Source organism: Phasianus colchicus, chromosome 29 (assembly GCF_987193195.1).
Source record: "Phasianus colchicus chromosome 29, bPhaCol1.hap1.1, whole genome shotgun sequence".
Taxonomy (NCBI): Eukaryota; Metazoa; Chordata; class Aves; order Galliformes; family Phasianidae; genus Phasianus; species Phasianus colchicus.
This window is the reverse complement of record NC_143464.1, coordinates 2,084,354-2,111,574: the sequence shown is the minus strand read 5'-3', so window position 1 is coordinate 2,111,574 and position 27,221 is coordinate 2,084,354. Positions and strand designations below refer to the sequence as shown.

The 27,221-nt window shown below is 49.1% G+C and overlaps 3 protein-coding genes across 3 annotated transcripts; 1 reads left to right on the top strand and 2 right to left on the bottom strand.

Moving 5' to 3' along the window:
- Positions 1-8,068: 8,068 nt before the first annotated feature.
- Positions 8,069-9,040, bottom strand: LOC149914547 (olfactory receptor 14A16-like). Its single transcript, XM_090126420.1, has one exon. It carries the CDS (start codon positions 9,038-9,040, stop codon positions 8,069-8,071), a length of 972 nt encoding a protein of 323 aa, XP_089982546.1.
- Positions 9,041-15,944: 6,904 nt separating this feature from the next.
- Positions 15,945-16,904, top strand: LOC149914546 (olfactory receptor 14C36-like). Its single transcript, XM_090126633.1, has one exon. It carries the CDS (start codon positions 15,945-15,947, stop codon positions 16,902-16,904), a length of 960 nt encoding a protein of 319 aa, XP_089982759.1.
- Positions 16,905-22,519: 5,615 nt separating this feature from the next.
- On the bottom strand, positions 22,520-23,452 carry LOC149914545 (olfactory receptor 14C36-like). The gene has a single exon (XM_090126419.1). It carries the CDS (start codon positions 23,450-23,452, stop codon positions 22,520-22,522), a length of 933 nt encoding a protein of 310 aa, XP_089982545.1.
- Positions 23,453-27,221: the final 3,769 nt, after the last annotated feature.

Here is a 27,221-nt window from a genome sequence, read left to right as displayed (position 1 = left end):
AAAAGAACTCCAGAGCAGGAATAATGCCACGCTGTATTTAAATATAGTGAATAAGGCAGCACTGCTAAGCTCTGACAAAGATTGTGCAGAGCAGAATCAGCCCAAAGGAAGCTCTTCCAGCTGGCTGCTCTCTGGGCAATTTCCAAAGCAAACACTGAACTGCTGTTTTCAGAGAGGACCCACAACAGCTCTCTTATTTATGGGAAATGCCCCGTGAAGCTGTGACCAGCTGGCTGTTCTGTCGGATGGAGCATTTCACATTGGCTTATCATCTTTCCTTGAAGAATCCTTGAGCTGTTTGCAGTTCTAAGCCATTTATCAGTGCTCTATTATTTCCTTCCTTTCATCTGGATAAAACAAGCTTCACTTACAGCCATGACAGGAGGCTGTATCATGATGACACAAAGCCCATAGGACACATTTGTTCTGCTGAAGCTCAGGCACACAGCCCAGTGACTTCAGAACCTAATGCCAATTTTCACCCCCAGCCTTGGATTCCCTGCCTGTGTGTCCTCATGACAATCTGTCCTCCTGGACAGAGGCAGCACTACTGCCATGTCAGACACGCGGCACAGATTTCTGGATGAAACGTGGGGACTTCTGAGGCTGGCTATTTAAGAGAGCAGAAAATACATGACACATCTCCTGACGTGACCTTAGGGGTCTCGGCCCTCCTAAATGATTCCATGATTCGATAATTCTATGGTACTGTGATTCTGTGGTTCTGTGCCTCCATGACTCATTGATTCTATGAGTCTGTGACTTCTGTGGTTCAGGTATTCCGTGATTCTGAGATTCCATGATTCTAAAAGTCATGGTCTTTAGGTTTGGTAAGGAGGAAACGTTTCTGCCATAGCCCAGGCCTGTTATTCACTCCTGGCCTCCTGCATGACCACAAAGGCACTGAGTGGACACTGCCAGCCTCCCTGTGCTTATGTGTCCCCATCACCCACCTGTCCCCACAGACTTCCAGGTCCCTGTCACCAACCAGCTCCCATTTGGCTGCATGTCCCCATATCCCCATATCTTCATGATTTCCCCATATTGTCATGATATTCTCATGTTCCCATGATGCCCCCATATCTCCATGATGCTCCCATATCTTCCTGTCCCCATATCCCTATGTCTCCTTGCTTTCCAAATATCTCCCTAATTTCCTCACTGCCCACATCCCAGTTGCCCTCTCACCTCCCCCAAATGCTGTGTCCCCAGTTCCCCAAACTATCAGCCCAACAACTTGCATCACAGGACTCAAGAGAAGTCAGGGATGAATCCTTGGACAAAGCCTTGATATGGGGACGGTGGTCCTGGGGACTGAAAGGCTGGGGTGTGCTAGGTGCTGGTATCTGGGAGCTTTGGGCTCAATGCCATGGGGATCCCAGCACTCAATGTTCTTCCTCTGATCCCTGGTTGCCTCCTGTGCCCCGGGGCTGGGGCAGGGGATGGCTGCATGCCAGATCAGTCTGTGCCAATGGAGCCTGCCAAACCCAGGGGCACTTGGGGGTTGTGGGAGGGACAGTGGGAGGATAAATGCAGCCCTTGCTTCCTGCAGCCTCACTCAGCTCCCAGAGCACAGAGGAAGATGAAGGCAGCTGCGCTCAGCCTCGTGATGCTCCTCGCTGCCCTGTGCTGCACAGTGGAAGCTCAGGTGAAGCATCCATGGGGGATGTGGGCTGGGGCTGGAGGGGATTGGCCATGGGGGTCCCTGATGCCAAGGTCTCTCTCACTCCCTCTCCTACTCCTCTCCCCACAGCCACTTGTGCAAGCACCAGAAGTTGTTGTGGTGAGTCCCCGGGCTCCAAATGCCCTCACTTTGGGTCCTCATACCCCATCCTTTTGGCACCAACAAATCTCCTTCCTTTGGCATCCCAATTCTCATCTGTTTAGGTCCCCAGTCCCCTCTCTTTCATTTTCCCCCATTCACCTCTCTTTGAGATCCTCATTCCTCTTCATTTGGTACTCCCAAGTCTCATCTCTTTGTCATCCCTATTCCCCTTGCTTTGGGCCCCCCAAGCTCCTGTCCTGTCCCTATGTCCTACCCCAACCCTGTGTTTCTCCATGGGCAGAAGGGCAGACAGAACTTGGCAGCCATGGGGTTGGGGGCAGCCCTAGGGCCAAACAGGGGGCTTGGGTGGGGACACCCAATCTCACAGTTCCCTCATGGCTGCCCCTTGGCTCTTCTTCCCCAGGAGCCACCACCTGTCGTCGTTGAAATTCCTGGTCCTGTAAGTTGAGGGGTGACCCTGGGATAAGAACGGGGGTGCGATGTGTTGCTGTCTTCTCTGTTTTCCTGGGTCTTGGAGACACCCCTGGGCCCCAAGGCCTCTGTTTGGCTCCCTCCCGCGGTGGGCGATCAATGGGCAGGGGAAGGAGGCAATGGAGGGCAGTTGGGGCTGAGCAGACTACAGGACCTTGCTTTGGACACGGTGTTCTAGAACCCACAATGGGTCCCTGCGCCTTCAGGGCCTCTCAGTGTGTCCCTTTTCCCTTGGTGTTCCCAGTGTGTTCCAGCATTTCCCATTGTCCCTCGGTGTGTCCCTACACCTCCTTTCTCCCCAGGTCGTGCTCAGCAGAGCAGAGGAGAATCCCCCACGTGAGAAACGCGCGGTCCTGGATCTGCGTGTCTAGGTGAGCAGCACGGGGACACCTGCAACCCCACAGGGCACTTGGGGACCTTGGGTGTCCCGTAGCCCTGAGGACCAGGGATCAGGGGCTGGGGATGGATGGTATGGAGGGGACTGTCCCTGGCCTGCTCCAGGGGGACCTGGGCACTGTCACCTCCATACCTTCCCTTGCACTCTATGGGGCAGTGCAGAGGAGGGGATTTGGAAGGGGCAAGCTCAGGCTGCCCTATGGATAGGCAAGGGTCACCGTGCAGGTGGGACAGGAGCTGTGGCTGCTGTCCCAAGGGGACCCACATCTTGCCCTGGGCCTGTTGGCTGCTGCCAGCCCTTCTTCTCTTGCCCTAAGTTCTTGGGGACAAACCCTGCAGGGACAAGGATTCTCCTCACCTCTGATGCCCTCTGACATCCTCTGATGACCTGCGCTGCCCTCTGACGACCAATGAAGACCCAGATGATTAATGACACCCTCTGATGATCAATAAATCCCTCAGCAAAGCTACACTCTGTGTCTGTGTCCTTGTTCTCATGCTCAGCAGGGACTGCTTGGACCTGTTCCTGCCCGGCAGTGGCCACCCTGAAGTGCTGGGAGGCGTCCCCAGCTCCATGCCATGCACACAGTGACCTACACCCCTGTGGGCTTCCACACTCTCTCATCATCTGCTCCAAAGTCCTGAAGGATGGAGCTCCTCATGCTGCCATGCAGCCTCAATACCCTGCCTCTTTTCTCTCCCAGATCCTCCTTCCAGTTTCTCCAAACTCTTCACCCTTTGCTCTACCTCTGTATGGCTACAGTGCGATCACATCACCCTCCTTTAGCCCCCTCTTTTATTGCAGCTACCTGTCCCTCCTCTGGGTCTGCTTTATTCATTTTCCTTCAGTCCCCCTATCCCCTACCCTGCCACCTAAAACAAGGTCTGCATATCCCCACCCATGGACTCCTCAAATATCCTGATGATCAGTGAAGCCCTCTGATGACCAGTGACACCCGCTCTTGATTAATGAGGCCTTTGATGGTTAATGAACACCTCTGACAATCAATGGAACACTCTGACAACCAACAAAGCCTTCAGATGACCACAGACACCTTCTGATGGCAAAATAAGCGCTCTGGCGATCAGCAGATTGCTGCTTCACGCGCAGGGAAGGGAACGGTGGGAAAGAAAGATTCTGACATCATACTGGGAGATAGCATGGTTTGCTCATCATAGTGTAATGGTTTGCTTCTGATTTAATCAGAGAATCTGGAGAGGAGTGTGGGGCTGCATCTGACTTCCCTGAGAGACACGACTGTAGTTGAAGAGATGAGGCCGGTGATAATCTGCAGACAAAGCAGTACTGCCTGATGTTGGTCAGGGTGAGCTCCTTCGACCAGTTTGATGACCAGGGGTCTGGAGATCATAGAATCCTAGAATCACCAAGGTTGAAAAATACCTTCGAGATCATCCAGTCCAACTGTCCACGCATCACCAACAGTTCTCACTCATCCATGTCCCTCAACACCATGTTTTCACATTCCTTACACACCTCCAAGGTCGGTGACTCCACCACCTCCCTGGGCTGCCCATTCCAGTGCCTGACCACCCTTTTGGTAATGTAGTATTTCCTAAAGTGCAGCCTGAATCTCCCTTGGAGCAACTTGAGGCCATTCCCTCTAGTCCTATCACCAGTTACATGAGAGTAGAGGCTGACCCCCAGCTCACTGCAACCTCCCTTCAGGTAGTTACAGTGAGCAATAAGGTCTTCTCTGAGCCTCCTCTTCTCCATACAAACAATCCCAGCTCCCTCAGCTGCTCCTCTTAACACTTGTGCTCCAGACCCCTTACCAGCCTTGTTACCGTCTGTGGACTTGCTCCAGGCCTCAATGTCCTCCTTGCAGTGAGGAGCCTAAAAGTGAATGCAGCACTGAAGTTACAGCCTCACCAATGTTGAGTACAGAGGGACCATGACTTCCCTACTCCTGCTAGCAATGCTTTTTCTGATGCAAGCCAAGATGCCATTGACCTTCTTGGTCACCTGGGTCACATTGCTGGTTCATGTTTCTATGAGCATCAATCAATAACCCCTGGTCCATTTCCTCTACAGTCTTCCAGCCCCTCTGCCCCACACCTGTAGCATTGCTTGGGGTTTCTGTGGCCAAAGAACAGGACCCTGCATTTGGTCTTGTTGAACCTCATCCCATTGGCTTCAGCCTGTCAGATCCCTCTGTAGGGCCATGCAACCACCAGGCAGATCAACATTTCCTGCCAACTTGGTGTCATCTGCAAGTCATGGATGATGGCAAATGCCTTATGGGGGTGGTTACAGCTTTGGGAACAAAATAACTGGCAGTGGAGGGGTAAACCTATTTGCCCTGCTGAAATGTGCTCAGATATTGCTGCCCAAATAAAGACTATGGTTGTAAAGGTGCACCATGTGGATGCACATGTGCCCAAGAGTCGGGGTTACTGAAGAACAGCAAAATAACCATCAGTTAGACCGAGCTGCCAAAATTGAGGTGGCTCCAATAGACCTGGACTGGCAGAAAACAAGGGTGAATTATTTCTAGCTCGGTGGGCCCATGAGACCTCGGGCCATTAAGGGAGGGAGATGCAACACATAAGTGGGCTAGAGACCGAGGGGTGGACTTAACTATGGATGCTATTGCACAGGTTATTCATGACTGTGATACATGTGCCACAATTAAACAAGCCAAGAGGATGAAACCTCTCTGGGGGGAAGGGCGATGGCAAAAGTATAAATATGGGAAGCAGTGGCAAGGTTGATTCTATCACCTTGCCACGATCTCGCAGTGGTAAGTGTTATGTGCTCACCATGGTGGAGGCAACCACTGGGTGGCTTGAAACATATGCAGTACCCCATGCTACCGCCCGAAACACCATACTGGGTCTGGAGAAACAAGTCCTGTGGCGACATGGCACCCCAGAAAGAACTGAGTCAGATAATGGGACTCATTTCAAAAATTCTCTTGTAAATACTTGGGCCAAAGATCATGGCATTGAGTGGATTTACCATATTCCCTACCATGCACCAGCCTCTGGTAAAACTGAACAATACAATGGGTTGTTAAAAACAATGCTGAAAGCAATGGGTGGCGGAACAATTAAGCAGTGGGAGAAGCATTTGGCAGAAGACACCTGGTTGGTCAATACCAGAGGATCTATCAATCGTGATGGTCCTACCCAATCCAGATTCCCACATGCTGTAGAGGGAGATAAAGTCCCTGTAGTACATGTAAAGTGCATGGTGGGAAAGGAGTTTGGGTCCTTCCAGCCTCTGGAAAGGGCAAACCTCTCCTCTGTGGAACTGATTTTGCACAGAGACAAGGGTCCACCTGGTGGGTGATGGAGAAAGATGGGGATGTTCAATGTGTACCAGAAGGGAATTTGATGTTCGGAATGCAGTCAGTAATTCCATGTGTATATATGTATATAGACATGTGTGTAATGCATTTTAATTATTCTTTTTGTATATATGATGATGTAGTGATGTAGAGTAATGGGTGGAATGTCATGCTTTTATGATTCATGTTATCAGTATTCCACATCGTAACATCATGTAAAGCACAGGTAATTAAAGAGTTAATGCTCCAGTTCCGTGGACTGACAACTTTCTGGATACCTGGTTCTCAGAAGAGAAGAAGAACTGCATTTCCCAGGGGACTGTGCATTCAGAGAGGAAGATAAGTCATGGGAGGAAGTCACGGGATCTCTCCCTCTCCCGCTGCCTGGCAGTGTTGTGGTGCTCCCCAGACATGCGCCTTCAGTTCAAAGTGGAATGTTCAATTTCAGAGACTCTCTTATTTTAGTTGATTTATTCCCCTCAATTTCAATTAGATTGTATTATATTGTGTTATCTTGCATTCTGATACCATATTGAGTAAAATTAAGTTTTCCTCCATAGATTGTTGCAGCTGTTCTGTTTTTGGAGCCCAGCTCCCATATCCCTACCCTTCTTCTTTTTCCTTCCCATTTTGGGTCCAGGGGGCCTACGCACCTGATGCCCCCTCTCACGGGCACAAATTGATTGAAATAGCTCTGTGACACCCTGCAAGCCAAAAGGTCAGACGTTCATGCCTCTCAGGTTACCGTGGGACTGTGAAACTGTCCCCTCAGTCCCAATGGAGAATCCCATCAAAGCAACAGGTCTTTACAGAGAGCAGCCCTGTGAGTGAATTGCTGAGTCCAGCTTTGGGAGAGGCATCCATCCTTCTGCCCCTGCCTTGAGGATTGTCATTAGGGAACATGTCACACCCCACACACGAAGGGAGGAAGGGGTGCCCAGATTCACAGCTCCTGGTTAGATAACAGTGAAACACACTCAGTGTCCAGGTACAGTCATCAGCTTTAATGCTAATATGTGCACTACAATTATCTGCAGGCACACCGCAGGCAAAGTGTTTTTTGTTGGTCTGAAGGACCAGAGGGCTGACACAAGTGCAAGGAGGGGAGGAAGATAAGTCATGGGAGGAAGACGTTATAAGAAATCAAAGTAAGCCTTGTGTTACTTAACAACTCTATGAGAGGAAAAGAAAGAAAAAAGACAGAGTTGGGGGTGGGGAGGAGAGAGGGACAGAGAAAGAGATCACAGGTCTGGGTTCCAGCTTTGATCCAGCAAACTGAGGTGGGGGTTCTTGACTTGCAAGCGTGCTTCTCCCATAGTTTTGAAGCATGAAAGTCTCCAAACAGGACCTCAAGGATCTCTCTGGCATCCTTCAGTGGCTCCTAGGTTTACAGGTGTGCCATCCAAGGCTGTGAGTGAGCCGGCAATAAACAAGCCCATCAAAAACAAGTTTGCAGTCACAACTTCATACAGCACAATGGGAACATTTTGGACAGAGCAAGGCTGTCTCATTTTTCATAGGATTCCCTCCTCCCCAACTCTCCCGCCTTCAGTCTGTTAACGTGGCCGTGTTCTTCCAAGCCTTTGAGACAACTCCAGGCACACAGCAGGCAAAGTGTCCTTTTTTTGTTGGTCTGCTACGTAATGCAGGACCTGAGGGCTGACACAAGTGCAAGGAGAAAGGAGAACAGCGTGCAAAGGTGGTGCAAAGAGAGCAGCACTGAAAAGAGCACGTCCTGCTGCGGCCCACGGCCGTGGCTCCAGGGAAGCAGCAGCACAACTCCAAGGCAGCAGAGAGTCCCCACCAGGCAGTGGCAGGTGTAACTCAGGGACACTACTGCTCTGTGTGCATTTGTTGATTAGATCCTGAGCCTCTTCTGATGATCCAGACTGGATGGAAGGCAAAGCAAATGATCTTGTGCTGATTTCTTTATCTACTCAAAGAGCCCGGTTCCTTCAGTGCAATATGTTAATCACATAGAAATAAAAAGTTAAAGATCAAGACTGATAATGGACACTATTTAATTGGAATTAAAATTAACATAGGTATGACAAACAAACATGAAGAAAAAGTGGAAACATCAATTAAGTCAATCTGGCTTCTCCTAAGTTCTTGTAGTCTTGAGAGAGTGATGAAAATAGTTTTGATGGAGAAACAAAGTATATTGGAGTATTTTCCTGAGGGCATCCTTGAGCTCCAGGTTCCTCAAGCTGTAAATGAGGGGGTTCACTGCTGGAGGCAACACCGAGTATAGAAATGACACCACCAGGTCCAGGGATCGAGATGAGATGGAGGGGGACTTCAGGTAGGCAACGATGCTAGTGCTGAGAAACAGGGAGACCACGACCAGGTGAGGGAGGCACGTGGAGAAGGCTTTGTGCTGTCCCTGCTCAGAGGGCATCCTCAGCACGGCCCGGAAGATCTGCGTATAGGAGAAAAGAATTGAAGCAAAGCACCCAGATGCTAACGCGGCACTGACCACAAGAAGCCGAATCTCTTTGAGATAGGACTGTGAGCAGGAGAGCTGTAGAAGCTGGGGGATTTCACAGAAGAACTGGTCCACTGCATTGCCTTGGCAGAGAGGCAGGGAAAACGTATTAGCAGTGTGCAGCAGAGCATTGAGAACCCCAGTGCCCCAGGCAGCTGCTGCCATGGTGGCACAAGCTCTGCTGTCCATCAAGGTCCCGTAGTGCAGGGGCTTGCAGATGGCAACATAGCGGTCATAGGACATGATGGTGAGAATGAAATACTCTGCAGAAAACAAAAACAACAAAAAAAAGACCTGTGCAGCACATCCTGAGTAGGAGATGATCCTGGTGTCCCAGAGGGCATTGGCCATGGCTTTGGGGAGAGTGGTGGAGATGCAGCCCAGGTCGAGGAGGGCGAGGTTGAGGAGGAAGAAGTACATGGGGGTGTGCAGGCGGTGGTGGCAGGCTACGGCTGTGCTGATGAGGCCGTTGCCCAGGAGGGCAGCCAGGTAGATGCCCAGCAAGAGCCAGAAGTGCAGGAGCTGCAGCTGCCGCGTGTCTGCCAACGCCAGCAGGAGGAACTCGCTGATGGAGCTGCTGTTGGGCATCTGCAGTTCCTGGGCATGCAGTCCTGTGCAGAGTGCAGAAGATAATGTCAAGATCATTCTCAGAGGCACTCCTTCTGCTATAATTTTTTTTTTTTTTCTTTCTCTCTGCACAATGTTCAATTAACTCCATAACTTCAATTTAATTTCATGAAGTTTAGCATTCCATAAGCAGAAGACGAGTATGCAGCTTATATATTTTTCTCATTTTTTAATCTTATCCCATCTCCCTGGATATTTTCATCTCTTTCCCTGTCTTTAACCCAACTGCTTTTAAAGCACCCAGTCCCATCCTATGTGCCATTACATTTCTGTTAGAGAAAGCTGCCCGACTGCAAGTTAATTTCATTATTCATGTCTGGAGAATACGACAGTATGGTAATTTTGTTCTATCCTTCAAGAGAGGAGAGGCTGAATGCAAATTGTGTGACTGTTCACAGAATGAGTGAGAATAGTGTGAATCAGGAGTCTCAGAGATGTGTTCTAAGTGAACAGCCCCATCTAGATTTCTGCCTCCAGTCCTTTCCCTTCCCCTGCCTTGTCTCTCCTCTTGCACAGTGTCCTTAGAAACATTCTGGCATGCAGTGAATCTGTGAGTCCCCTGCCCAGGCAGAAGCTGTGGCAGCTGAAGGCCCCTGCCCTGAGGGGGGAAGCCCTCATATGGAACAAGTCATTTTCATAATAAAGAAACACAGACTCTCTGCATCCTGATCTGCAATGGGAAGTCCCTGATTTAGTGATCCCTCCAGTAAAAGCAGCAGCACTGCCTGCAGCCAGAGACTTACCGTGTTTATGGCTGTGAGCAGTGTTCCTTCCGTGAGCTCACAGCCTGCTCACACTCCACATAGACTGTAACTCTCCTTCCTCTCTCTTCTATCCTCATGTCACCTGCGGATCATGCCCCCAGCCCTGCTGTGCTGTGCAGAAGAGCTGCTCCTGGGCACAGCTGTCTCTCTGCAGCACTGCCCCCTTGTAGGAGCTTCCTGTGTCCCAGGAGCCTGGCCCAACTCAGCAACAGAGGATGTGATTTTTTTTTCCCCAGGTAATCTCCCTTGAGATGTCCCTGCATCTCCATGGCCAACAGCTCCTGAAAAACAACAGTGACGTGACTTTACTTTGAAATCTGCTTAGTTAACCACCAAACGTCCAGTGGACAGTGACTAATTCCAGACATATGATTAGAGAGTGTTTGCTGAAACAAAAAGGACACACTGAGAAGGTCAGGAAGGGTGGACTTCCCCTGGGCAGGGCACTGATCCAGCTGAGGTAGTGCAGGCATTTCATCGCTAGTTGGAAACTCTGGGGCTGAAATCAGATTCTGCTCCCCACGGACCAACAGGAGTTTCAGGGATTCCTCTGGTTCAGTTCAGATGTGCACAAGGAGTTGCCTGCATGTGAGCTCCTGCTCCGAGTCCTTGGTCCTTCAGCGGGGAGTCAGTTGCCCACACACAGGCCCTGGGTGATGACCAAGGTGCCTGGGGTGCTCCTGGATGTGTGCTAGTGCTTGGGAAGTGCGTGGGAAATCCCTGACTTGGACACCTCCTTCCTGAGCATCAGCTGAGGGCCAGAGAGGGGATGGAGATATTCGTGGCCATCCTAAATGATATCAGGCCCTTGCATTGATGGCAATTTATGGCACTTGTGTGTCTTTTTTCACTTTTCTCCAAGGAGCATGCAGAGGTATGCAGCTGACTAAATGGATGAGCTCTCAAAAGAAGAGGCAGATCTTTCTCTGTTCTACATCTGCTGAATATTCTGGAGCTCAAGGCATGACAGAGCTAACACATCTGTATTGTTTAACAGAAAACACTTCAGTTTTCTATGGGCTCTCAAGCAAACGGTGTCAGAAGCAGCCACGTCATGTCATGTCATGCCAGTTCTCCAGGCTGTCCAGCACACTCACATGCAGCTGCAAATGCAGCACAGGGCCTTCAGGAAAGACAGATCCAGGAGTGTCTGTGCTGCTTAGTCAACTTGACGCCCCACAGTGGATCCAATGCCTTTGTGCCATCTTCATAAAGACCATGGATGCACTGAATCCAATGACCCATCCTGAATAGGTTGTTTTCTTCTGTGCTTTTTCACTATTGTGAACACCAGCACATGCTGGGCTAGAAAGCTTTGAAGAGTTGCAGACCTGAGGTCTTGTTTGGATCTCAGGGATGTGGTGAAATGGCTTCCAAAAGAGACAAGGAAGGGCAACTGCCCTTTCAGAGAGTGCACTGAGCTCATCTTGGGGGAGGCAGAGCAGCCAGGTCAGAGTGAATGGCAATGGCAATGGCAAACAGAGGAGACCAACGGTGTCTGTTCCTGGCTTCCTGATCAGGAAGAGCAAGTGGAAGGTGCCCTTTACGTGCAGATGGGAGCCTCGTGTTGTCAGGCCCTTGTCCCATTTGGGGGCTTTTACCACTGCATGGGACAGCAGAGCAGGGCATGCACCATCCAGAAGAACCCTGGAGAGCACAGCTGGCAGCTTCTTGACCAAGCCATAGAGGAACCAAAGAGCAGAGGTGCTCTGCTGCATCTCATACTGCCAAGGAAGGGTTGATGGGGAATGTGAATGTGAACGAGAACCTGGTCTGCAGTGGCCATGGGATGGTGGAGCTGAGGAATCTGAAGGGAGGGCAAATGAGAAGCTCACACCTTTGGGCTTCAGGAGAGCACACCTTGGCTTCTTCAAGTGTCTGTGGTGTACAGAACAGCAGGGAAAGGCAGCGAGGGAATAGGGTCAAAAAATGTGGCAACTATCTAAGCAACTTGGCTTCCAAGCAGAATATTTCCATTCCGAGGAAGAGGAAGGCAAGTTAAGATGTCAGAAATCCTGCATTATTGTGAATTGATTGTGTTGCTCTAACCCAAACACAGAAAGGAAGCGTACAGGAAATGGAAACAAGAAGTGAGCACCTGGCAGCAATGCAGAGACTTTGTCCAGTGTTCCTGAGATGAGTATAGGAAAGTCAGAGTTCAACTGCAATTGAATGTGCCCAGGCATATCACAGACAAGAAGGGCTTGTAGAAATATGTAGTCTACAAAAGAAAGGCTAACGAGAATGTGGGCCCACAGTAGAATGGTGTAGGGAACATGGTGAGACAGGACATGGAAAAGTCTCTGATACTCATTTCCTTCCTGACCTCACGGTTTATTAGTTTGTCTGGTCTTCTTGGAATCCTAGGAGGCAGAGACAGGTGGGAATTGTTGGTGCATGGCAGATGTGTCCTTGGTGAAAAAAGAGGTGATGAGGGAATACCTAAGCAAACAGGATTCTGAGTTGGATGAGACTGAAAGGAACCACAGAATGCTTGAATGGCTTGGATCGGAAGGACCTAAAAGACCATCCAGTTTCAGCTCCCTTGCTGTGGGCAGCGCAGTCATCCAGTACATGAGGATGCTTGGGGCCCTTGACATCTTGAACTTTGCCAGGGATGGGGCATCCACCACTTCTCTGGGCTACCTGTTCCACAGCTGTTCCATGCCTCACAATCATGATCTTAGAAATGTTAAGAATTCCTTCCAAATGTTTAATGTTAGTATCTCCTGTAATTAATAACTATTCTTCCTTGTTTCAGAATTTGGAAATCTGGTAAGAAATCAAGTTTCCAGTTTTGTAATATGAAGAAGATAATGGGTGGAAGATGGAGGGAAGGCATTATCCAGAGCATTGCCTCTACAGTTCAGATCCCCAACACAAGGCTGATGAGAGCAAGACAAAGTGAGTTTGGGAAGGTTCACTCAAGGTGACTGGGGATGGAGCACTTCACATGTGAGGAGAGACTGATGGAGCTGGGCTTGTCCAGCAAGGAAAACGGAAGCCTGATGGGGATCTGTCCACACAGTGACAGAGCAGAGCTCATTAGGGGACATCCTGGGTCAATATCAGTTGCAAAGTGTTGCTTTAAATTCTTGTTTAAACTGAACAATAACTAACTAAATAAATAGACTTCATTAATGCCTGTAGTTCTCTTCCTCTTTTAGATGTCTCCAGATACCTGTCCAGTTTGCTGTACAAGTTCTGAACAGCTGAAGAAGATGACAGGAAGGCACAAGGCACAGGAGGGCTCTTCAGGTTGTAATGGGCCCCAGGGGGCATTTGCTGCTGAGTCCATCACCTCCAGTGCAGAAAGAAGATTGCACGAAGTGCTCAAGAGTACAAAGTCAGATGGAACAGTGAAGTTTCTTGGAGTATTAATGGGCCCCACTGAGGGCCATGGACAAGCCAGCTTCCCCAGGGACTTGTTAGAGCAGATAATTGGAAGCCATGATTGCAGGCAGACCAAGGCACAGGGATGGTGGCTGTGATGCTGAGCAAAGCCTCCTTTGTCTTCTGAAGCAGAAAGGCCAAGGCCTGATCCGCAGAGCCTTGGCAGGGAGATCGTGTCCCTCCCTCCTGCTGGCTCAGGGCCCTTCCTGGGGCAGTGGGATGGAGGTTTGTCTGATGTCAAATGAAAGACCAGGGCACAGCAGCTGCCAGACTCTGCATGGGGTGCAAGGATGCCGTGAGGCCCAAGTCCCATGTGGGCAGTGTGTCTCATGCCAGGATGTGGGATGTGAGAGGGGCTCAGTCTGAACAAGCAGTCAATCACAACAGAACTTTGAACTCCCAGGCCCAAGGTGGAGGCACCATTTCCTCACTGGTAGCATTTGGTTCTGGGGATGCCGTGTTTGATGCTCACCCACATGCAGAGCTCCTGTCTGACTGCAACACCACTGTGCTCATATCAGCTGTGACGACACAGTGGAGCTGAAATCACTGAGCTTGTCTCCCCTTTACAGCACAGTGACTCTGACATCACTGTAATAATGATCACTGCCATAACTCAGTAATTCTGACAGCACTGCTCTCCACACTTTTGAGAGAACATCGTGACTGTGTTACTGAACTCCTACCCACAGTGACACCACAGTCATTCCAACCCACCGTGCTTGTATCCAGCTTGTCATGGAATCCTAGGACAACCCACAATGGGAAGGACCCATAGTGATCATCAGGTCCAACGTTTGGCTCCACACACCCGTCCTAAAAGCAGAGCATATGACTGAGTGTCTTGTCTTGTTACGGAGTTATCTGGATCAATGTGTGTCCGTGACAGAGGGCTGAAGGCTTGGCAGTCCCACTGGCCAAAAAATAAAATAAAATAAAATAAAATAAAATAAAATAAAATAAAATAAAATAAAATAAAATAAAATAATAAAATAAAATTATAATAATAAATAAAGAAATAAAATAATAATAAAAATAATAAAGAACAGCATCAATGATTGAAGAAGGAAACTTATTTTTACTAAACATGATACTGGAATGTAAGATAACACAATGTTATAAAATAAAATTGGAATTTAGGGTAATAACTCAAATATAATGAGAGAGCAAGTGTCTGAAACCCAAAGCCTTACTTTGAACTGAAGGCGCACGGCTGGGGCGCGCAGCCACACACTGCCAGGCAGCGAGCAAGTGAGAGATCCCAGGTCTTCCTCCCACGGCTTATCTTCCCCTCTGAACTCAGAGTCCCCTGGGATATGCGGTTCTTCTTCTCTTCTGAGAACCAGGTATCCAGAAAGTTGTCCGTCCACAGAACTGGAGTATTAACTCTTTAATTCCCGGTGCTTTACATGATGTTATGATGTGGAATACTGATAACAAGAATCATAAAACCATGACACCAGATGGGGCATTGGCAGCTTTGCTCGGCACACACAATCTGTTAGGACAAACAATGCTTCCGAAATCAGCTTGGCTACTGGTGATTAATTCATCTGACTTCAAAGTACGTTTTGCAGAGATGACCCTGTTGTCTATCGGGAGCTGCCAGCCCTGCAGCCCCCAAGTCATCTCCAAGGAGAGCAGTGAGGAAGAGAAAATGACATCCTCTGCTGGGCTGGGCTGGGCTCCTGGGACTCAGGGAGCTCCTACAAGTGGGCAGCGCTGCAGAGAGACAGCTGTGCCCAGGAGCAGCTCTTCTGCACAGCACAGCCTGCAGGTGACAGGAGGAGAGGAGAGAAAGGGCAGAGAGCTTATAGGATGTGTATGGTTTGAGCAGGTGTTGAGCTCACTGCAGGAGCACTGCTCACAGCCTTTGACAAGGTAAGTCTCACTGCAGGCTTTGACTCTGCCGCCTGCCAGGCTCAGCACTCAGCACTCAGCACTCAGCACTCAGCACTCAGCACTCAGCACTCAGCCTGCCCGGGGAGCTGCCCAGGGCGCTGCGGGGAGATGTGTGGGGGGAAGGAGTCCCACGGCAGGGCAGAGCAGAGGTCTTCTGCTGCCACAGCTGCTGCCTGGGGCATGGGGATAACAGCTACACTCACCACTGGGTGTTTTTTTCCAAGGGTGCTTTGCAGGAGGAGAGACAAGGCAGGGATTTTCCAACACCTGTTCTTAGGGAAGGAGAATGAGTTGGAGGCGGAATTCTGAAAGGAGATGTGAAATATGAACACATCTCTGAGAATCCTGAATTGTACCATTCACAATTTGCCCTTATATGAACATTCTCCTAAAGTGCTTTCAGCTGAAATTGCTATCGTTTTCTGCTGACATGAAAAATGCTCTTATCCTGAAAACAAACAGCTTTCTCTAACAGAAATTTAAGTGCGGAAAAGAGGTAGGGATGGGCACTGTGAGTGCAGACAGCATAAAGATATGAGGGATGGAAATTGATTTTAAGAGGAAATTATCTAGGAAGCTGAGATATGATTAGGAAATGAGAGGAAAGTAAGAGCTCTTTCAGCTTCTACTTCTTAAGGTACACTAAAGCTCATGCAAGGAAATTGAAGTTATGGAGTTAAATGAACATTTTTCAAAGAGAAAGAAACATTTCTATAGTATAGCAGGAGGAGAGTGTCTGCAAGTTATCTTGACTTCTGTCATTATTTTCTGCACTCCGCACAGGACTCCATGCCCAGGAACTGCAGATGCCCAACAGCAGCTCCATCAGCGAGTTCCTCCTGCTGGCGTTGGCAGACACGCGGCAGCTGCAGCTCCTGCACTTCTGGCTCTTGCTGGGCATCTACCTGGCTGCCCTCCTGGGCAACGGCCTCATCAGCACAGCCGTAGCCTGCCACCACCGCCTGCACACCCCCATGTACTTCTTCCTGCTCAACCTCGCCCTCCTCGACCTGGGCTGCATCTCCACCACTCTCCCCAAAGCCATGGCCAATGCCCTCTGGGACACCAGGCACATCTCCTATGCAGGATGTGTTGCCCAGACATTCCTGTTTGTCTTTCTGCTATCAGCAGAGTATTGCATTCTCACCATCATGTCCTATGACCGCTACGTTGCCATCTGCAAGCCCCTGCACTACGGGACCCTGATGGACAGCAGAGCTTGTGCCACCATGGCAGCAGCTGCCTGGGGCACTGCGGTTCTCCATGCTCTGCTGCACACTGCCAATACATTTTCCCTGCCTCTCTGCCAAGGCAATGCTGTGGATCAGTTCTTCTGTGAAATTCCCCAGATCCTCAAGCTCTCCTGCTCAGATGCCTACCTCAGGGAAGTTGGGCTTATTGTGGTTGGTATCCTTGTGTTTTTTGGGTGCTTTGTATTCATTGTTGTGTCCTATGTGCAGATCTTCAGGGCTGTGCTGAGGATGCCCTCTGAGCAGGGACAGCACAAAGCCTTCTCCACGTGCCTCCCTCACCTGGTCGTGGTCTCCCTCTTTGTCAGCACTGCCATGGTTGCCTACCTGAAGCTCCCCTCCATCTCCTCCCCATCCCTGGACCTGGTGGTGTCATTTCTGTACTCGGTGTTGCCTCCAGCAGTGAACCCCCTCATCTACAGCATGAGGAACCAGGAGCTCAAGAACACGGTGAGGAAAATGATGCCCTGGTCACATTTCAGCAGGGATAAACTTCACATCTGTCTCAACAAGTGACTCAGTCTGTGCAATAGCAAACTTATGTTCCTTACTGATTATAATATTTATTTATGTTTATCACTTCTTTTTTCTTTGCTGTTCATATATATATGCGTGTGTGTAATTATCATTAGTGGTTATCATGGTCCTACACATATGTTTGGCTTCCTTCTACTTGTACTGAGGCATCACCGTGCTCTCTTTCTCCTGGAGCCCACAGGAACTCTGGCTCAGTGCTGACTTTCTCACAGCCTCCATGTTCCACCTCTGTGTCTGCAGGCAAATGAGATGCCAGCAGGCACCGTGGAGCTGATATAGGCTTGATTAGCAAATGGGATCAATGTATTAGCCGGTTGAACAATATATTACTTTAGCAGAAGGAATCAGTGTGTGCTCGTGGTAAAACTTCTGTGTTTAGCTTTGACTGGTGTGTGAACAGCCCTGTTTTTATCAATGATCCTGTTTCACAGAAGCTCTGAAATCACTTTTTTTGCCTCCACCAGGTGCAAGGACTTGTTCTTGGGTTTGATATACCTGTTTGCACTTACACCAGACCAAGATAGAAAGTTGTTGATTGTGGCAAGACAAGCAATGGAAGTTTGCCAAATTGGGGGGAAAGAGCTAAAAGGTGAGCCAGGGTGCACCATGATGAAGAGGAAGATGAACTAAAGGGGAGGAAGTAGGTGCTGTGAGAAGGAGGACATGTGGTGTCAGGGGCTGTGCTGGGGGCCCATCTCTGTACCACTGCACGCATGCTGCCCCACACAGTGCCTGCACTGAGCTGCCAGGGGCTGCCTGTGGGGCGGTGGGGCCGGGCTGTCCTGCAGAGGGGAAGGCACACGGAGCCTCATGCTGCGGGGCTGGGACCCCAAAATCAGCCTGGAACTCAGCGCCCAGCTGCGCTGTGCTCACCTTGCCTGGCTCCCAGGTGCCCCCTGTGCTGCTCTGTCACTGCCCCTCTACAGGACAGGGGAGAGAACACATCTCAGCAATTCCTGGGTTGAGGCACAAAGTGTTTTATTCTTTCTTTGCTTAAAACCCAAAGACAACAAACTGTGTGTGTCAATGGCTACATATCAATGCAGGGTTTTTTGTTGTTGTTGTTTGTTTTTTTCTGCACACTTGGGATCAGCTATTGAATTCTGCGTCCCTTTCACATTAATACATTATTTGAAACTGCACCTAACCCACAACACATTTCACTGATATTCTATATAATATAAATTCTTTCCAACACATACATCTGCTCACTGTTAGTTAGGATTTCACATCCTCTTCTTCCTTACCTATTTACTCTAATCAAAGTGATATGCCATGTTTCTATTTAATCTTTATTGTCTCATGTCCTGACTTTTTTTCCCTAATATTTAATAATAACTTCCCAAATTACCCCTGTGTACAAGTTGTTATTTCTGTTCTTGTTGTCAGACCCAGTCATTGTGTCACTGCAGCTCTGGTAATGATTCCGTTGCTGAACTCCAGACCATTCCAATAACAGCTCTCTGGGTACTGAAGGGAAGGTTGCTAAGTTACAGAAACACACTTATCTACCAGGTGCCACTTGTAAGCAAAGAATCAATCTAATAAACAATTCCTTCGTGTGTGCTGCAAAAAGATGTGTGTTTACTATAACACAGCCTTAGTCCTAGGATCTACAATGCTTTCTTTAGCTCAATATTACAAGGATCTAAATGAGAAATCAGTATTTTCCCCACAGTTCAATACATGTCCTGGTTCTTTATGGTCAGAATGATAATGTGGATTCTTTGTCAGTACATCAGTTACACAGAGTGGTACAGAAATCTCCCTGGACTTTTGGAAGTCCTTTGGCATGGTCCCACATCACTTCCTTATCTCTGTGGAGAGATGTCTGAGATGGATTTGAAGGGCAGAGTGTTCATTGGATAAGAAATTGGTTGGAAGGTCGCAGCCAAAGGACTGTGGTAAATGGCTCTCTGGGAAATCGGCTCCACCAGGTGGAGGCTGATCACAAGTTATGTCCACAGGGGTCAGCCTTGGGACCAGAGCTGTTCAACGTCTATCAGAGGCATGGATGATGAGACAGAGAGCACCCTCAGCAAGTGTGCTGATGTCACCAAGCTGTGTGGTGCAGTTGGCATGACAGAATGAAGGGGTGCCATCCAGAGGGACCTGGCCAGGCTTGAAAAGTGGGCCCAAAGAAACAGCATGAGGTTCAACAAGGGCACTGTCCTTCTCTACTCAGCCCTCAGAAGGCCCCATCTGGAGCATGATGTAAAGCTTTTAGAGAAGGTCCAGAGGAAAGCCTCGAGGGTGATCAGAGGGCTGGAGGACCTCTCCTGGAAAGACAGGCTGAGGGAGATGGGAGAAGAAACAGCCTGGAGGAGAACACATTGCAGCCTTCCAGTACTCACCGAGAGCTCAGAAACAAGATGGAAATCAACTTTTAACATGGGCAGATAGCACAAGGTACAAATGTTTTAAATTACAAGAGTTGAGATTTAGATTAGAGACTGGGAGGATCTTTTCAGAGAGAGGGTGGTGAGGTCCTGGCTGTTGTGGTGTTGTGATTTTTTTTATGTCAGTATTCCACACCAAAACATCATGTGAAGCAGTGGGAGTTAAAGAGTTAGTGTTCTGGTTCCACTTGCTGCCTTTTATGGGCATTTTGAGCATTCTGAGGGGAGGGGAGGGGCAGAATTCCCTGGAGCACATGGTGTGAAGAGGAAGATAGGTGGAGATCCAGACTGCACCACAGTGGCTCTCCCTCAGGCCCCACTCAGTTTGCAGCAGAGAAGGGCATGTGCTTCCCTTGTACTATCGTGGGGACTCACACTTTGGGCACACTTTGGTTCAGTAGGATTTAGTAAATTACCATTCCTCCTCAGATCGTTGCTGCTGTGATCCATTTGTTAAACCCGTCTACTAGCTCTCGGCCCTTCCACCTCTCCCAGAGTGCGTGGCCTCCCTGGGGCACCCTGCACCACCAGCATCACCAGAAAAGTCCCAGGTCTGGTTCGCTCCTCTGATTACTACCCATTCTTGATAGTTCAGGTAAGCAGTGAAGGAATTGTTCAGGGAAGCCTGCGACCTATGCAAAAGGATTTCAGGGGTTAGGGCGAATGGCTGAGAGAGTGGTGTCACAAGTGGTATTTTTCTCTCTCCTTCTTCTGGGGTGGTGAGGGATGCAGAGCAGTCTAGGAAATTGCAGGCTTTGAATAAGTGGCAGAAAGTTTGTTGCCACCACAGAACTATGGGTTCTTTGCCCATGGGGAGGATGGAAGAGAAAACTGGATGTGAATTGAGAGCAAATCTAAAGAAATGTGTGTGTAAAAACCAGAGTGAAGTATGGGTAAAGCACGTAGAGAAGTGTGAATAAAGCTGGACTAAAGTGTGAATAAACTTGAAGTGTGAGAAAGACCAGGAGCAAAGTGTGGGTAGACCAGGAGTAGAGCGTGAGTACACCCGGAGCAGGGTGTCAGTAAAAATCGGAGAAAAGTTTGAGTAAACCCAGAGTGAAGTGTGAGTAAACTTGAAGAAATGTTTCCGTAAACGCTGAGGAAAGTGTGAGTAAAACACACACACACAAAATGTGAATAAACTCAGAGTAATGTGTGAGAGAACTTGGAGTAAAGAGTGAGGTGGGCATTTCAAGGATCCCTGCATTACATTTGTGATACTGTTGGGTGGGGAGGTGCAGCAGAAGTCATCTTCACAAAAGGAGAGCAAATAATCCAAATTCTTCTGCAAGCTGGTTTTGCTATTAAGCGAGGCATAGTGAATGGACCTGCCCAGGAGATTCAGTTCCTAGGTATAAAGTGGCAAGATGGGCGTCATCACATTCCAGCAGATGTGACCAACAACATCACTGCTATGTCTCCACCCACTAGCAAGAGAGAGACACAGTCTTTTCTGGGTGTAGTGGGCTTTTGGAGACTGCATGTTCCAAACTATGGCCTTATTGTGCACTTCCTTCATCAGGTGATGCGGATGAAAAATGATTTCACATTTCAGAAGCAGCAGGCTTTTGAACAGATTGAAGAGGACATAGCCCGTGCCATGGCCCTAGGGCCAGTATGGCTGGGACAGGATGTAAAGAACATCCTGTACGCTGCTGCTGGAGAGAAAGGTCCCACTTGGAGTTTGTGGTAAAGATCCTCAGGAGAGACCCGAGGATGATGCCTGGGATTTTGGAGGCGAGTATAAAGAGGGTCCAAAGAGTGCTACACTGCAACTGAGAAGGAGATCTTAGCTGCATATGAGGGGATTCGGGCTGCTTCTGAAGTGGTCGGTACTGAAACACAGCTCCTCTGGCACCTCGACTGCCAGTGCTGAACTGCATGTTTAAACGAAAGGTTCCCTCCACCCATCATGCAACTGATGCCACTTGGAGTAAGTGGGTTGCACTGATTACACAACGAGCGCGGATGGGGAACCTCAGCTGATTTGCAACCCCTGGTTGGATAACAGTGAAACTGACACTCAGTGTCCAGACACAGTCATCAGTTTAATGTGAATCTGTGCGCTACAGTTATCTGTAAGGTACTGGCACTTCTACAGTTATTTCCATGTGCAGCTACACCTTGTGATGTTATAAGAAATCAAAGTAAGCCTTGTGTTACGTGACAACTTTGTGAGAGGAAAAGAAAGAAAAGGGAGTGACAGAGTTGGGGGTGGGGGGTGGGGGGGGGAGGACAGAGAAAGAGATCACAGGTCTGGGTTCCAGCTTTGATCCAGCAGAGAGAGGTGGGGGGTCCTTGACTTGTAAGCGTGCTTGTCCCATAGTTTTGAAGCATGAAAGTCTCCAAACAGGACCTCAAGGATCTCTCTGGTGTCCTTCAGTGGCTCCTATGTTTACAGGTGTGCCATCCAGGGCTGTGAGTGAGGTGGCAATAAACAAGCCCATCAAAAACAAGTTTGCAGTCACAACTTCCTACAGCATGATGGGAACGTTTTGGACAGAGCAAGGCTGTCTCAGTTTTCACAGGATTCCCTCCTCCCCAAGTGTCCAGCCTTCAGTCTGTTGACATATCAATGTACTTCCAAGCCTTTGAGACAACTCCAGGCACACAGCAGGCAAAGTGTTTTTTGTTGGGCTGCTACGTAATGCAGGACCAGAGGGCTGACACAAGTGCAAGGAGAAAGGAGAACAGCGTGCAAAGGTGGTGCAAAGAGAGCAGCACTGAAAAGAGCACGTCCTGCTGCTGCCCATGGCCGTGGCTCCAGGGAAGCAGCAGCACAACTCCAAGGCAGCAGAGAGGGAGCGCCCAGCGGGCGGTGAGGGGCAGCCCCACAGACACCAGGGCTGCTGCAACGTGTGGCATTGGGCTCTTGGTTCCTGCAGCCCTCCTGTGTGCAGGGCTGCTCTCTGAGATACAGATGATAATCTAAATTTTATTTTTATTATTATTTTTTTTAATCTACTCAAACAGCCAAGTGCTTGAAGAATAGTAAAGATTTCAGGAGTAAGAAAAAAAAAATGCACATGGGAAATATAAATTAATAATATTATTTAAGTGGAGTAAAAACTATTGCAAGAATTTTAACAATTAACAGCGGAAAAAAAAAAAAAAAAAAAAAAAGAAATATTACATGATGCCATTCCCAGCTTTTCTTGAGTTTGTGCTAATCACGTGAAGATGATGAAGATATAATTAATGCTGAAAAAACATACATAGAAATAGTTTCTTGAGGACAACCTTGAGCTCCCGGTTCCTCATGCTGTAGATGAGGGGGTTCACTACAGGAGGTACCACTGTGTATAACAGTGCCAGCACCAGGTCCAGAAATGGGGAAGAAAGTGATGGGGACTTCAGATTGGCAGATATACCAGTGCTGAGAAACAGGGAGACCACGGCCAGGTGAGGGAGGCACGTGGAGAAGGCTTTGTGCCGTCCCTGCTCAGAGGGCATCCTCAGCACGGCCCTGAAGATCTGCACATAGGACAGCACAACGAAAACAAAACAAGCAAGAAAGATTAAGGCACTAAATATGATAAGCCCAACTTCTCTGAAGTAAGAACCAGGGCAGGAGAGCTTGAGGATCTGGGCAATTTCACAGAAGAACTGATTGATGGCATTGCCTTGGCAGAGAGGCAGGGAAAATGTATTGGCAGTGTGCAGCAGGGAATAGAGAACCCCAGAGCCCCAGGCAGCTGCTGCCATGGTGGCACAAGCTCTGCTGTCCATCAAGGTCCCGTAGTGCAGGGGCTTGCAGATGGCAACGTAGCGGTCATAGGACATGATGGTGAGAATGTAATACTCTGCTGAGATGAAGAAGAGAAAGAAAAAGACCTGTGCAGCACATCCAGCATAGGAGATGTGCCTGGTGTCCCAGAGGGCATTGGCCATGGCTTTGGGGAGAGTGGTGGAGATGCAGCCCAGGTCGAGGAGGGCGAGGTTGAGGAGGAAGAAGTACATGGGGGTGTGCAGGTGGTGGTGGCAGGCTACGGCTGTGCTGATGAGGCCGTTGCCCAGGAGGGCAGCCAGGTAGATGCCCAGCAAGAGCCAGAAGTGCAGGAGCTGCAGCTGCCGCGTGTCTGCCAACGCCAGCAGGAGGAACTCGCTGATGGAGCTGCTGTTGGGCATCTGGTACTTCTGGGCTCCAGGACCTGTTCAAGGAGGAAAAAAGTCAAGGACAAGTCTTTCTATGTGGGCTGTGTTCACTCAGCTCCCTGATGTGATCTACATTTCATGAGTTTGTGTTTGCCATGAGGGACTCTGTACTTTTTATCTCAATGAAGCAGACTTGTCCCTGTACATAGGAACGTGGTGATCGTGTGTGGGAAGATTTTAGTTTCAGTATGTATCAGATAAAATCACTACTAATGCAAAAGTGTTGGTCTGCATCTGAACCTTAACGCCAAAAATATGTAGGTCAAAAATAGAAGTTCTAGGGATCGCTTTTTCCTACAAATTCTCATCCTGCTCACCATGCCCAAGGAGTGTTTGCTGAAGTCTGAACAGTTGTAAGACCTAAGAGGCAAAGGGATTCACTGCTGCTTAGCGCAGGGGAAGGGGAGCTGACTGGGTTTCTTTCCAATTGCTCTGAGCTTGACTACTTAGCAGATGCAAGACGACTGCATTCCCATAAAGTTCTGAAGTCAGACCCAGCTCAGAAAACAGGAGTCCTCTGCCCATCACTGTGTATTCACCCTTTCTCAATGTACTTCAGCAGTGCCTCATCACCACACATCTTGCAAATGACCCCTAACACTGATTTCACCAACCCCACAGCATTTGCATATTGCATCTCTCTGCTTCTTCCCTGCACTTTGATTTCATGACTAGGGGAAATATTTGCATCCTGAAGGTCAGCTCACGGCTCTGAAGGGCACCTCAGGGAGATGTGTCCTACTGATGGCATCTCATTAAGGGAAAGCCAGCTCCTTCCCAGCCTCACAGACTGCATTGCCCACAGCCCCAGGCAGTGGCTCTCAGCCCCTGTGCACTGCAGAGGGTGATGGACACGTGCCTGGGGAGATGCTGCTCTGCTCTGCTGGAGCTCTGCCTACACAGGAGGTGGTTCACGCATTGGACCCCATGTCTTTTGGGCAGAGGCTTTTCTAGGTGGGAGCTTGCCCAGAAGAAGGTCCCTGCACTGAAGGGGGTAATTCCCTGATCATATCTCTGTGGTCTGCAGATTTTTATCCTGGGGGCTGTTTTCCTGCCATTTCCCTGACTGAGCATACAGACACCAGCCCAAATCTCTGCATTCCTATTTGCTGTCCAGAACACACTCCGTCTTCAGATTCATTTTTTCAAGTGAAAAAGGGAACCTAAGAGAGCTCCCATGGCTTTACTGAAAGAATATATACGTTAAAGGAAAGCAGAGAGGTAAAATGCACTTAAGGGTTCTCTCTTGATGTGCCCTCAGGGCTGAGCTCTGGCACTGCAGCAGGGAAGCCCTCAGCTGGAACAGCTCTTATTCCATGATAAAGAAACACAGAGTGTATGCAGCCTGATATGCACTGGGATGTGCCAGATCTGGTGATCCCTCTTGGAAAAGTGTTTGCATTACCTGTAGTGAGTGACTTACCATGTCAGTGGCTGAAAGCAATGCTCCTGCAGTGAGGTCGCAGCCTCTTTACACCCCACACATCCTGTAATCCCTCTCCCCTTTCTCTTCCATCTTCATGTCACCTGGCGAATGCGCCCCTTGTGCTGAGGCAGAGTACACGGGAGCTGCTCTTAGTCAGAGCTGTGTCTCTGCAGCACTGCCCACTTGTAGGAGCTCCCTGTGTCCCAGGAGCTCAGAACAGCTCAGCAGAAGAGGGTGTGACTTTATTTTTCCCAACTGATCTTCCCTGAGATGACTCTGGGTCTCTGTGGCCAACAGCTCCTGGAAGACAACAGCATCATGATTGTACTCTGAAATCTGCTGAATTAACCACCAAATGTCCACTGGACAGTGACCAATTGCATACATGTGGTTAGTCCTACCAGAGAGTGTTTGCTGTAACAAAAAGGGCACAAAGACCTGGACAGAGAGAGGTGGACTTCTCCTGGGCAGAGCAGTGATGAAGCTGAGGCAGAGCAGGCATCTCATCCCTAGATGGAAACCCTATGACCGAAATGGGATTCAGATCCCAACAGACCCAGAGAAGCTGGGATTCCTCTGGTTCAGTTCAGATGTGCACAAGGAGTTGCCTGCATGTGAGCTCTTGCTCTGAGTCCTTGGTCCTTCAGCAGCAGGGAGTCAGTTGCTCACACACAGAGCCTGGGTGATGACCAAGGTGCCTGGGGTGCTCCTGGATGTGTGCTAGTGCTTGGGAAGTGCGTGGGAAATCCCTGAGACAGACACCTCCTTCCTGAGAATCAGCTGAGGGCCAGAGAGGGGATAAAGCATTTCTTGGCTATCCTAAACAACAAGAGAACCCTGCATTGAGTTCTCCTCTAAGACCCTTTTTCCGCCCTTCTCCATGGAGCATGCAGAGTTATGCAGCTGACTAAATGGCTGAGCTCACAAAATAAGCCAGATCTTTCTCTGTTCTCCATCTGATGCATATTCTGGCCCTCCAGGCACTGCAAAGCTAACACACATCTTCATTCTTCAACTGACAAAACGTCAGTTTTCTATGTGTTCTCATGTGAATGGCATCAGCAGCAGCCTAATGTCATACTGACTTCCTTAGGTGTCCAGCACACTCTCTTGCAGCTGCAGGTGCAGCTCGAGGCCTTCAGGAAAACCGTGACCTAGGAGTGTCCGTGCTGCTTGGACAATTCTGAGCCCCACAATGGGTCTAAGGCCTGTGTTTTTCCTTCTGGACACAAATACCATAGGCCTCAGGTCATGTTTGGACCACAGGGACACGGTTCAATGGCTTCCACAACTGACTGCAGCACAGGGGGGATACAGAGTCTTAACGATGGATGGGCGAGGAGACAAGGAAGTGTGAGAGTGCACTGAGCTCTTGATGGGGATGGCCGAACAGCCAGGTCAGAGAGAATGGAAATGGCAAACAGAGGAGACCTATGGTGTCTGTTCCTGCCTTCCTGATCAGGAAAAGCAAGTGGAAAGTGCCCTGTACACACAGATGGGAGCCTCATGTTGTCAGGCCCTTGTCCACTTTGGGAGTATTTTTCATTGCAGTATCTGCTGCAGGGACAGAACAGCAAGGCATGCACCATCCAGAAGATCCCTGGAGAGCACAGATGGCAGCTTCTTGACCAAGCCCTGGAGGAACCAAAGAGAAGAGGTGCTCTACTGGATCTCATACTCACCGGCATGGAAAGGCAGGTGGGGAATGTGAATGTGAAAGAGAAGCTGGTCTGCAGTGGCCATGGGATGGTGGAGCTGAGGAGTCTGAAGGGAGGGCAAAAGACATGTTCACACATTTGAGCTTCAGTAGAGCACACCTTGGCTTCTTCAAGTATCTGTGGGGTACAGAACAGCAGGGTAAGGCTCTGAGGTGCATAAGGTCAAAAAATCTGCTAACTATCTGAGGATCACTGCTTCCAAATAGGGTAAGTCCATTCCAAGGAAGAAGAAGCCAGGTAAAAATATCAAAACTGCAGCAGGAATCATAATGGATTGACCTGTTCAAATCCAAACACAGAAAAGAAGCATAGAAGAAGTGGAAACAAGAAGAGATCACCTGGCAGCATTGCAGAGACTTTGTCCAGCCCACATGCTGAGATGAGTATAGGTAAGTCAGAGTTCAACCACAATTGAATGTGCCCAGGCATACCACAGACAAGAGGGGCTTGTAGAAATACAATGTAGTCTACGAAAGGAAGGCTAGAGAGAATGTGGGCCCAGTGTAGAATAGGGCAGGGAACCTGGTGAGACCGGACATGGAAAAGCCTCTGATACTCATTTCCTTCCTGATCTCATGGTGTATTAGTTGGTCTGGTC

What these genes read in the sequence shown, in the direction of transcription:
- LOC149914547 (XM_090126420.1), bottom strand. Translation starts at nt 9,040, where the DNA reads ATGCCCAACAGCAGCTCCATCAGCGAGTTCCTCCTGCTGGCGTTGGCA.
- LOC149914546 (XM_090126633.1), top strand. Translation starts at nt 15,945, where the DNA reads ATGCCCAACAGCAGCTCCATCAGCGAGTTCCTCCTGCTGGCGTTGGCA.
- LOC149914545 (XM_090126419.1), bottom strand. Translation starts at nt 23,452, where the DNA reads ATGCCCAACAGCAGCTCCATCAGCGAGTTCCTCCTGCTGGCGTTGGCA.